At 48.3% G+C, this 12,500-nt stretch overlaps 1 protein-coding gene across 2 annotated transcripts in view; it reads right to left on the bottom strand.

The window, feature by feature from the left end:
* The window catches only part of cemip2 (cell migration inducing hyaluronidase 2), a 37,215-nt gene that overhangs the window by 9,762 nt on the left and 14,953 nt on the right, over positions 1-12,500 (bottom strand). For both annotated transcript variants that reach the window (XM_079750620.1, XM_079750621.1), the window contains exons 8-15: positions 11,531-11,743; positions 9,721-9,926; positions 7,289-7,358; positions 5,595-5,723; positions 4,506-4,594; positions 3,009-3,140; positions 2,695-2,730; positions 1,847-2,002 (exon numbers count right to left, since the gene is read on the bottom strand). In XM_079750620.1, the coding sequence (XP_079606746.1) occupies positions 1,847-2,002; positions 2,695-2,730; positions 3,009-3,140; positions 4,506-4,594; positions 5,595-5,723; positions 7,289-7,358; positions 9,721-9,926; positions 11,531-11,743 (1,031 nt within the window). The remainder of the gene's footprint in view (positions 1-1,846; positions 2,003-2,694; positions 2,731-3,008; positions 3,141-4,505; positions 4,595-5,594; positions 5,724-7,288; positions 7,359-9,720; positions 9,927-11,530; positions 11,744-12,500) is intronic.

Genomic DNA, 12,500 nt, shown 5'->3' with positions numbered 1-12,500 from the left:
GTCGGTGAACACTCTGTCACCGCGGGGCCCCGCGGTGACAGAGTGTTCACCGACCCCGCTCAAACCGCTGTGTCACGTCGCCGTCTGAACCACAGGTGGCGGCGTCACACTGCGGTCCTTTGTGCCTCGAAAACGATCAATGGACGAAAAAGCGGTTTCGTCGTCGTTTAGGAGAGCTGCCGCTGGCGCTCGCCGTCTAGTAGGGAAAGTGAGTGCCTTCCGATCATTGTGATGACAGAGGGGCGTTGGTAACTCAGGAGGTAGAGCGGGTTGGCCGGTAACCGCAAGGTTGCTAGTTCGATCCCCGGCTCCTCCTAGCTAGGTGGTGTCCCTGAGCGAGACACCTCGGCCGGACTGCTCCCGACGCGCTGGTTGTCGCCCCGCGGGGTTGACGCCACCGTCGGTGTGTGAACGTGTGCATGAATGGGTGAATGAAGGCAATATTGTCAAAGCGCTATGGATAAGTGCAATCCATTTACCATTTATGGCAGCCTCTCCCAACAGAAGGAGATCTCATTAGACGCTAACCGCGATGTGACTCGAAGGGGTCAAGCGGTCGCTCCTGGGGTCAGACCCTAATTTGGTTAGCAGGTTCTCCTGGTTGTGTTTACATGTGTTTAACAGAAAAGGCCAATCATGTCTTAACCACGTTGAACCACAATGACGGCCACGGAGAGCGGTAAGGTCATGGCCCTGGTAAAACACTAAATATTTTACCTTAACCGCCGGCGGTCAAATCGATGCTACCGTAGACTAGCTCTGGAAACGGAGCCATTAGCCACGCCGCTTGTGTGTGTGTGTGAGAAAGAATGTGTGTGCGTGCGGTCGTGTCTGTGTTTTATAACACCAAGGCACGTTCAGCGAGACAGAATGAGAACAAGACAGCAACCCGGAAAGGTAGTGAGGTCCTTGGAGGACAGGGAGCCGGAGCAAGGTCCACCGTGTCTGATTAAGGCCGGGCTGCAGCCTGACAAGCCAGCGCCTGGGGCATGTTCGAATTAATGGAACAAAGCCCTCTGCCTGGGGTCTGTGGTCGTACAGGCCCAGCTGAGGCTGACTCACTGTGAGCACAGACAGCGGGGATGTAGTTCACACCTTTTTTGACCACATAGCGCACTAAGTTGCACTGCATTACATGACAGCCATGCCAAGTCAGGCTAGAGCATGTGTTTAAATAGGGCTTGTAGCAGAATGCATCATGGGATTTTTCTTGCTGGCGATACTCCGCCATATTGACAGGACTCAGGACCGATGTAAAATCCCGAAGGCTATGCTAATTTAAACTTCGTTTCCCCAGGTCTCGCATGAGAAACACTGTCTAACACAGCAATGTCTCCCCATAATTACCAGTTATTTCAGAGTTAATTACTTAACAGTGACCAAAAAAACATGGCTACTAACATAATAACGAACAATCCAATGCGCCTATGCTTCCAAAATTGAGGCGGTCTCGTTGCGAAGTACAAGAAGAAATAAACAACGCCTGTTCCAGAACGCCAACCACATCTACAGGATGTCATATTAGGTGTTAAATGACACGGTTCACTTGTTTTTCTCTGGAAACCACATTTTCAGGAAGTGGGTTGAGTCATAACATAATTTTGATGATATGAGGATATTAAGTTTAGAAACTTGTAAAACTCTTTCCTTCCTAAGCCATCGCTGCCAGCATCGAAGATAAGTCTCACTAACTCTCAAACAACTCTCACTAGCTAAATCTATCTTTTAAGGCTTTTTATGCATGCTTGTTATCTTACAAGAATCCCACCTCCTGCTTGTTGAGCAATATACAATAAAAGCGTTATCAAAAAGACTTATTGCTGTTTCCTCAAGCGTTCTCTCTCACCTGTTTCTGGGCAGTGTCCTCATCTTCCCATCGGAGCCGCCCAGGCCCCAGTACTTGTTCTGACCCCCGTTGGTTCCCCGGTTCTGGCTCTCGCCCACAAACAGGGACTGGCTCACCTCCTGGCTGGAGCCCTCATCCTTAGGGTAACTGCCATCGCTGCACAGAGCGAGGGGAGGAGGGAGACATCGATGGGACCCGAGAGTCAAGGACAGGCCAGGGATTATTTATAGCGCGGACCGATTGATTTAGTGGGAGATATTGGAGGTGAAGGGTGCACTAGAGACGGGAAGAGAGAGACAGATGGAGAGAGAGAGAGACAGGAGCGGGGCGAGAGGAAGAGACGGGGTGACAGGAAGAGCGAGACAGAGATAGAGAGAGAGATAAAAAAGGAAAGACATAGAGGGAGAGGAAGAGAGACAGAGGGAGAGAGAGACAAAAAATGAAAGACAGAGGGAGAGGGAGAGAGACAGAGGGAGAGAGACAAAAAATGAAAGACATAGAGGGAGAGAAAACAAGAGAGCAAGACAGACAGACAGACAGATGGAGAGAATCAATATAGCAACACACAGAGAAAGAGACAGTGAGCGAGAGAGAGAGAGTGAGAGTGAGAGATAAGAGAGAGAGAATGAGAAAGAGAGAGAGACACAATGACAAAGAGAGAGAGAGACAATGACAAAGAGAGAGAGAGGAGAGAGGTTTGAGGTTAACGGTAATCTAAGGCTTCTGCTGTGTGCCCAGTATCTATCAATCACAGCCGGTTCTTGGCAAACACCTGGAAGTTGGTTGGCAAGGCCGCAGTGAATCCCCAAGGTTCAATAAACACACATTAAGAGGTGAAGCGCACACACCTGGCAAAGGACAGGCCCACTCCGTTGTCTGCAAACCTGTGTCAACAACAGAGGAAATATGAGCATTAAATAATAAAACAGACTCAAAACAACCACCACTGACCACTGGGTCAGTTTTACGATTTCTTTAGTGTTGTTGTTTTAATACGCAAATCAAGAGCAACACCAAAAAATGTAAACCATCCATGGCAACCATGCAGCTGTGAACACCAGTGGCCCCTGGTGGGTCCATGGCAGCCATACAGCTGGTGACACTGGTCCCCAGCGGCTGGCCCCGGTGTCGGGTCCGGGGCCCGTGGAGGCGGCGCTCTCACCCCGAGTTCCTGATGATGATGTCCCCTCCCCGGATCCAGGCCCCCAGGTCGTTGTTCTTGAAGGAGATGAGCGTGTCGATGACCGCCGCCACGCGCGGACGGCTGGGGTCGGCGTGCTGATGCGGCCGGAACCTGAACACACAGGAAACACGTTGGTCAGGTGGGGCCACGCGCACGCACACACACACACACACGCATACAGATACACACACACAGATACAAACAGACACAGACACACACACACTTACACTCACTTACAAACAGACACAGACACACACACACTTACACTCACTTACAAACAGACACAGACACAGACTTACACACACGCACACACACACACACATTCACAAACGCACAAACACACTTTCTAAATGTTACACATTATTATTATATAACTGGCTGGGAACAACATGAATCTGTGTGCTCATGTTTTATTCGCTCTGGCCCTGCTTCCACTGAGACAGATTCCTAGCAGGCCTGGCTTGGGTCGGGCCAATCAAAACCCTTTATTTAAGACGGGCGGGTTTAATATGATGACTGTACAGAGGAGCGTCCAATGGCCAATGGCATTTACATAAACAACCAAGATGGCTGCCGCTCCTGTGTCACACCTTTCGTTTGCTCTGATTGGTCGTCGTTTCATCCAAATGCTTCGGGATGCATTTTGGTCTGTGCCCTCTGATAACACCCCATGGAAGTTAGGGGTCTTTGGGGTCTGAGACTAATGCGCATTAGTGAATTGGTCTGGCTTCTTTCTGCATTCTTCTTCACAAAACTCGAGAAAACTGGGCACAGTAATAGTGTTCCTCGTTCAAACACACACACACACACACACACACACACACACACACACACACACACACACACACACACACACACTCCCACACATACACGGCCAGGCTGGCAGAGATGTAATCTTTTTTCCTTTTTTTCCATCTGGAAGGGGCTGTGTTTGAGTAGCGAGCGAAATGGAAACTCTATCTGTGAAGCCTTGTTTTCTCTGTCAATAAGAACCAGCCTCAACCAAAATAGTAGTCGTATGGTAATGTATCTCTCCTGGCAGTCACGTGGCCCATGTCAACGCACGTGGACAGGCACAGACGGCCAAAACCAGCTGAATTATCATATAGTACTACGAGGTCCGAGCGCAACACAAACAAATACCCAGGGGACCGCATATACCTCCATATTGACCTTACTTTACACCACATCCTAATGCACACTGTGTATGGCCAACGACCACAAAACCTGCTAAAATGTGTAGGCTACGGTCTTGGGTAAACAAGGCAGGCAGCGCGCATACCTGGCAACCCTGGCGGTGTATGCTGCACTGTGCCGTTTGACCACGGACTGGAAAACGCTCCGCATTTAGCACATGGCTTCGATTACATTGGAGTGGATCACATTGCAGGGACAGTGGTTAGCACACACTGGGATGGCTCAGGCCTGCTGCAAACACTGCGATGTAAAGAAGATACCTGCAGAATGCACACACACCTGGCACTGTTGTCTAGACAGCGGTATTCCCTGGGGTCCTTCGCCGTGGCGTTGGTTGTCTTCACACCTTTATCAATGAACAGCCCAGCCTGGGGGGGGGGGAGACACAACAACAAGAGACGCTGTTAAATGCGGTCCGGGCAGGGGTTCCCCACCGACACACTCGGACACACACCGTCGCGCGCGCACAGGCACGCAAACACACACAGACACACACGATTCTTTGTTGACCCACTCAGACACAAGAGTGCCACTATGTGCTCCAGAGAGCAGGCCCGATAGACCGGGGCTAAATTTAAACCCGGAGCTCCCAAAGAAATAAGAGCATTCATATTTTGTCACATCGCTGCAAGGGCTGACATTTCATGAATGACCAGAATCCCATCTCGTCTGTGTTACATTCAAATCTATTATTTATATATATATATATATATATATATATATATATATATATATATATGCGTCCGGATCTTTTGACCATTTGATGGAAAACCACCAGCTGGGGCTGCTTGCACACCAATGCATATGAATGCATATGAATGATAAAGTATGTGTGGGAGTGATTGTGGAAAGCTGTGCTCCGTTGCCTCAGTCCTGGGGATGACTTAAGTTCCGCCTCAGGGGCTCAGACTACCAGGCCCTCCGAAAGAGGCTCCTTCAGCCGGAGCAGACAAAGAGGGTACAGTTCACCTGCCCAGCTGTTATTATGTCGCACACAGAGCCGTATTGTTAGTAAGTAAGTAAGTAGTAATACATTTTAGCTTTTTAAATTTTAACTCATTTTTACTATTTTGATACCGTCACCTAAACCAAAGCCATCCATAGGCTATTCTATAAGCAATAGGATGAGACACATCACAACAGTGTGCCATATCCTTTGCAAAAATGTATTGTGTTTATCACTCAAAAGCTAGCAGCTCTCGATGAAAACAACCCCAAACCAAGGACCCCTTAAACAGCTTCGACGAGGTACCCAAGGCTCTGATGGAGCGGGGCAGTGTAGTTGCTGGTTAGGTCCGGTCTACGCGTGTTTAGGACGGGCCCGGCGCAAGGCTGGGCGGCGGCCACTGACCACTAGGGCGGCGGTACCTTGAAGTTGGAGTGGACCCGGTTGTTGTAGAAGATGCCCAGGGGGGTGAGCTCGGCCTTGGTCTCGGGCACCACGCCCCGGGAGTCCCCCGTGGAGGCGCTGTGGAACACGAACCAGATGCCGGCGTCCTGGAGGACACAGAGGGTGAGTGGGGCCGGGCACGTTAACGCGTTAATTACGCGTTAACGCAATCTTGTTTTAACGCGATTGACACAAGTTGACGCACGTTTCTTTTATTTTACTTTGATTTTTGAAAGGTTTTTGCCCACAGATCAGAAATCATTTTTCTAACCCTTTTTAGTTCTACTTACTTTATATTCAATTACACTTGCAGTAGGTGTCTTACCGCAACAAATCTGTGGTGTCCTGTAAGTTTCATATTTTACCCACACTGAGTGAGTCAATAAAACTCCCTCAAGATCACTTGGTCTAGTTTTTGCTTATTAAGTACATTTGGTATGAATGATAATGTGTCATTCCATTTGATAATCTCATTTAACTTCAATTGGAGTGGATTTAAAACAGAATTTTAAAAGTGGGATTAATCGCAAGCTAACTCACCAAAATATGCGATTAATCGCGATTAAAACCTTTATCTTTTGCCCAGCCCTAAAAGAAACACACCTTTCTTACTGAGGTGTGTAGCATCTTATCCTAGCTATTGTTAACCCAGTGATTGTTAGTGCTTGGCACTTCGTTCTATGAACATCCTTACTGTACCGACAGCGATATATTGTTGTTTCTCTTTCTTCTGACAAATGTATTTGTTGTAAGACGCTTTGGATAAAAGCATCTGCTAAACGCCCTCAATGGAACTGTAAATGTGAATATAGATGTAGAGTTAAACCCTAGGTAGAATGGACTGCGGATGCTCCGAGTGGGAGCTCACGGCCAATACAGGGAGGACAAAGCCTTAAAGGAGAGCTCTTAAGGAACAGCTCGATGGGGGGGGGCAATATCAAGGATTTGTGGAGGTTTGCTAGGGAGTGGGTGGCCAACAGGTCGAACCCACGCCAAAAGGTTTCGAGTTCAAAACCCTGAACCATCCACAGTATACCTGTAAGCCTTCTTCAACAGGATCCCTAACCCTTATCTGTGTCTGAAAACACAACCTGTAAGTCACAATGCAATCATCCGCTTCAAGGGTTCATAGAATCGTGGTTGTTGTTGCCACCAATAAAGTACATCTATCCCTCCACAGTGAGCGGATATCTTCTAGAGCCTCTCTCGTTTGTTCTGGGTCCCGATCGGAGGTTAAACCCCGCTGAGCACGGTTTGATGAGGTCTCTGTGATTGGACCGTGTGTCTGTGGTCCAGGTGGACGGACCCAGAGATGGAGAGGGAAGAACTAAGCCTGCCACTGTCCCTTTAATCTACAGTGTGTGTCTCAGCGGATCAGCGGTTTGTTGCCTTTTCATTTTATCGGAAACTATATTAATGTTATTTTACGTTACTTCCAAACAGACCACCTCGCAGTAGTCGGAGGGGGGGGGGATCTTTGGGGAAGGGTTTTTGTTCGCAAGTGCTCTCCTTTATACCACACAAACATTGTCCAGGATCAGTGTGTGATAAGGAACACAAAGTCCCCTTTTATTGGTTAGCAGAGCCGTGCGGTCGGTTCCACGTTCTCCCAGGTGGGTAAACAGTGACACTCAACCTGACAGAGAGGACCATCTGAAGAACGGGAAGTTACCTGAGAACCGGCGGCAGCGTTGCTGATCAGGTTGTTGTTCGGGTTGGCGATCCAGAAGGTGGAGACTGCCCTGAAACACAACACAATCAGTGATACGCATACACACAGAGCACACAAATCAAGACAGACACACCGACACACCCACACTAGTGGACATTTCTAAGCCTCACTCAAACAGAGGCATTTTTTTTGGTGGGTAAAACAAACAGAGTGATCCCCCATGGGAACGAGAGGTTGTTTTTGTGTGGATAAGCCTGTCCACTGCTATCTCGGCCACACACGGCAAACATTGGCCAGTGTGTCCTTTCAGTATCTCTTCCACACCGAGTTGCCCGTCTTGTGTTTTACATTTTAGCGTCTGACGTGTTGAGGAATTCCTCAGATATCCCCTGGTGACCGAATGACGCCCCCCCCAGACCCTATGAGCCACACAGCATGAACAACATCCTCTCTCTAATTTCTGCAGAACTCCTCTCAGATAAAGTCACTATCCCAGTATCAACTCAAATCTCCTGTGGTCCTACATGTCTCCTGTCCTAACAGCTTTCTTTTTTGTTTGTTTTCCTTTACGAGTGCAGTTCTCTCAAACCTCAAACTCCCCAGAGAACTTGAAACTGCCCTGGATTATGGTCAGTCTATTTCCAGCAGCAGCTCATTTCTCACCTAGCGTGAAATGCTAAATGCGCCATTTCGGGTATGCTGCTTGACTGCCTTGTCTTGTTTGACCGCTCAATGAAATCTATTTCTGGTGATGAAGTTAAGAGTTCCTTTTTCGCACTGGTGGCTAGCATTTGTGGTTTGCTGTGTTGTATTGACAAGTTTCAACTTAACCTCAGTTTGAGACAATATTACTTTATAATAATTGTATAATATTTAACGACTGGTGGATCAATAATAGGACGTTCTTTATTTACTCAAGACATTCACCAATTAATTAAATCCTCACTGTAAATCCTTTCAATTATTAGACGGCCTGCATTGCCATAAAAGCCGATGTGCATAACAGTCATTGTTCCACCCAGTAAAACAACCATCCACCAGGGCCAGGGAAGAACCTTGACCTTGTACCATATTTATCCCTGTTGTTTACCCACACAGCCTCTTATCTCTCTCCCCATGCATGCCTGGTCTTCCTCCATTGTGCTATTCAGCCCTTTTTGCATTTAATCTAGATCAATGGCTGTATACGCTCTTATTGTGTCTTTACACGCTCTTAATGTGTAGATAGAAACATGTTCTGTATATATTTTATGTTGGATTCTTAATTTTTCTAATTACATTTACATTTAGGGCATTTAGCAAACACTTTCATCCAAAGCAACTCACGATATGCACATTAAATTGCATTATATAATTATTATGATATTAAATAATAATACATTTTATTTCAGGGCGCCTTTCAAAAACACTCGAGGTCGCCTTGCAGTTAAGACAAGCAAAATAAAGTACTGCTTCTCATCTTATGACAAGCAAAAGTTGTACCGTATTTTCCGCACTATAAGGCGCACTTAAAAGCCGGTAATTTTCTCAAAAAACGACAGTGCGCCTTATAATCCGGAGCGCCTTATATATGGATCAATTGGTTAATTGGTTGATCCATACTGGTTGTAAACGGCGCTCTGTCAAAATGTTTCAGTATGAAAAACCAATAAAAACAATTTAATAATAATAATAAAATGTTTCACTACGACTACGATAAAGCCACACCGCTTGCAGCATTACGGCTATCGTAGTCAGTGCACACAGCATTTTACTGCGCTTACTCACAGTCCCACACCACGTCACGTATAAAGACTCCAAAATGGCACCTTCCAAGAGACACGCTTACGACGCAGAGTTCAAGCTCAAGGCTGTCAGTCACGCAGTAGAACATGGGAATAGAGCAGCAGCGAGAGAATTCAACATTAATGAATCAATGGTACGGAAGTGGAGGACGCAAGAAGATGACCTGCGCCAAGTAAAGAAAACTAAACAGAGTTTCCGAGGGAACAAAGCAAGATGGCCACAGTTAGAGGACAAACTCGAACAGTGGGTTGTTGAACAGAGAGCAGCAAGTAGAAGTGTCTCTACAGTCACTATTCGAATGAAGGCAACAGCGCTAGCACGGGAAATGAACATCGATGAATTTCGAGGCGGTCCTTCTTGGTGCTTTCGTTTTATGAAAAGACGTAAACTCTCCATCCGCAGACGAACTACCGTCTACCGTCTCTCCATCTAGTGGATGCATAACGCATCCCCAGTCAAACGTTTGACTGCAGTATCTTCTATGCTATGCGCCTTATAACCCGGTGCGCCCTATTTATGAAAAAAGTTCTAAAGTAGGTCATTCATTGAAGGTGCGCCTTATAATCCGGTGCGCGTTATAGTGCGGGAAATACGGTACATTGTGACATTGATCCTCTTCATGTGATGTGATGCTGAGGTCCACCTACTTGCACTCGGTGCTGGGCGAGGGCGTGTACCCCGGGTGCACCCGGTCCCTGATGGCGGTGCAGAGGGTGTCGTTGCGGTCGGTGGGCAGTAGGGTGCCCGGCCGCGTCAGCAGCCCCAGGTTGTGGAACAGCGTGTTGCGCTGCTCGATGCCGTCCTCCAGGAAGAAGCAGTGGCCCAGGGTGTCGTAGCCCACCGTGTCCCTGACCTGGGGGGGGGGGGGGCAGAGGGGAGAGACCATGAGACCACCGGAGGGGGAGAGACCGGGAGACAGAGGGGAGGGACCATGAGACCACCGGAGGGGGGGGGGGGACAGAGGGGAGAGACCATGAGACCACCGGGGGGGGGGGGGGGGGGGAGTCAGAGGGGAGAAACCATGAGACCACCGGGGGGGGGGGAGACTGGGAGACAACCGGGGGGGGGGGAGACAGAGGGGAGAGACCATGAGACCACAGGGGGGAGAGACAGAGGGGAGAGACCATGAGACCACAAGGGGGGGAAGACAGAGGGGAGAGACCATGAGACCACCGGAGGGGGGGGGGAGTCAGAGGGGAGAGACCCTGAGACCACCGGAGGGGGGAGAGACCGGGAGACAACCAGGGGGGGGGGAGACAGAGGGGAGAGACCATGAGACCACAGGGGGGGGAGACAGAGGGGAGAGACCATGAGACAACCGGGGGGGGGGGGGGGGGGGGGGGGGGGGGGGAGAGAGGAAGGAGAAGGAGGTGGAGGAGGAATGTACTAATGGATAAAAAATATTTTAAAAACTAAAAGTCTAATTTATTATTAGAATAAAGATTGAACAAACTATACAGACATGCATTTATTTTTCAAACATCCTACTTTTAAAAAGCACATTAAATGTTTGGTGACACCTTTGGGGATCTTTAAATCGACTACTGTAAAATGTTGGACCCAGCTTCTGTGACGTCGACCGTTGGTTTACAAACAGATGCTGGGAAGCGTTTGGTTTTTCCGTTTATGGTCGCTGCCATCACTTGACATTTCTTTGCAACCAGAAGCGGAACGGATCTATTTAAGGCACATTCAGGCTGGAGGTGAACGGCCCTGCAATAGTTTATGGCTCAAAAATCCACATTAAATACTTAACGATTTAATGAAATAAAACTACACGGGACTCCTCAAGATTAAGATGAACTAGCCTCTAACGGGCTTGGTTTTGGTTTGAATGCATGAGTTCTGAATACGACGATACACAGCAAGCACACATGTAGAGTGAGATGAAGGATATGTTTGCTCATCATATTTAAAAACAACTCTCACAATTTCAGAAAAATTTAAAGATTTAGAGAGTCAAACAATGCTATCAAATATTAAGGTCAGTTTCCTCCTGTCACAAGGCGAGAAAGATTTCTAAAAACCCTGAAGGGCAAAAGTCTACCAGTCCCAGTTTAGTGTCAGGAAGGGGCACACTCATGATAGCTGAGATTGACTATATTATTACGGTATTATAGAATTAATTATGCTTCATCCAGAGCTCTATATGTTTTTGTTCAAATTATTATTACGGTCCTCTACAGCTGTATTTGTTTGATCCAGAAACTGTAGCGGCTGTGCTATAAACCAGTTGGAAACAACGACAGACAGACAGACAGACAGACAGACAGACAGACAGACAGACAGACAGACAGACAGACAGACAGACAGACAGACAGACAGACAGACAGACAGACAGACAGACAGACAGACAGACAGACAGACAGACAGACAGACAGACAGACAGACAGACAGACAGAGACACACACACCCCCACACACACACACACACACACACACACACACTCCGACTGACCAGCAGGCCGTTGGTGGCGTGGATGCTGACGCAGCGGGAGAAGGAGTGGTGGATGGACAGGCCGTCCACGGCGGTGGGCTGCCGGTAGCCCCCCCGCTGGTCCACGTCGCCACACAGGTGGAAGTGCAGCGGGTAGCTGCCCCTCACCGCCTGCTGACCCATGTGCCTCAGCTCCACGTGGGACAGGTGCACCGACGTGAAGTTCGCCAGGATCTGACCAACGGGAAGGCCTCTGGGTTAGCATTCACGGTGCGTTCTAGATTCCTCGGACGCCAGCCTTCCGAGTCGGAAGTTGGGAAATCCCCCAGCTTTCTTGCGGCATTTCTCGGAGACACCCCCCTTTTTTTCTCTTCATCTCTCGGAATTCTGAGAGTGGACCGAGAGCAGTGATGACGCTCTCAACAAAAATGGCTGCGCCCGTGAAGAGATTTATTTTCTTTGTATTTGTACCGTGTTGGTCATTTTTAATGTCGATTTTATGCTCTTACACACTTGATTACATTGCTACTTTATTCCGGTCACCAATTTATGTATTGCACGGCCTTGCTGTGCGTGCAATACAATGCAAAGTTGTGTTGTTTGTTTTCGAGCTCGTTTGCTAAAGAGGCTAATGTAGCCAACAATAAACACCGTCTTGACAATTTCATGACACAATCACAAAATCGAACGGGAACGCTATAAGTGCTCCGAGACCGGAAATGACGTCACAATTGCAACTCGGAAGGCTGGTGTCCGAGGCATCTGGATCACACCATCTCTCTGTTCATCTTAGGAGCCTCCTTCAGCCAACGCCACTCACAGGAAGTGACAGACACGGGTCAGTGAGGTGCAGCTAGGGCTGAGCTAACACGGTGCATACAGGTAGGTACATGAGGCCATCGAACCCGGTACCTTTACGCTGGGAGTCCCACACCCTAGCACCTAGCAACATCCCTCCCCCCTCCCACATCCCCTGAAGGAACGAGGTTGT

This window comes from Pollachius pollachius (assembly GCF_949987615.1).
Source record: "Pollachius pollachius genome assembly, chromosome: 1".
In the NCBI taxonomy this organism is placed as follows: domain Eukaryota; kingdom Metazoa; phylum Chordata; class Actinopteri; order Gadiformes; family Gadidae; genus Pollachius; species Pollachius pollachius.
Note: the sequence above shows the minus strand (reverse complement) of the source record. Positions and strands in the feature narration are given on the sequence as shown.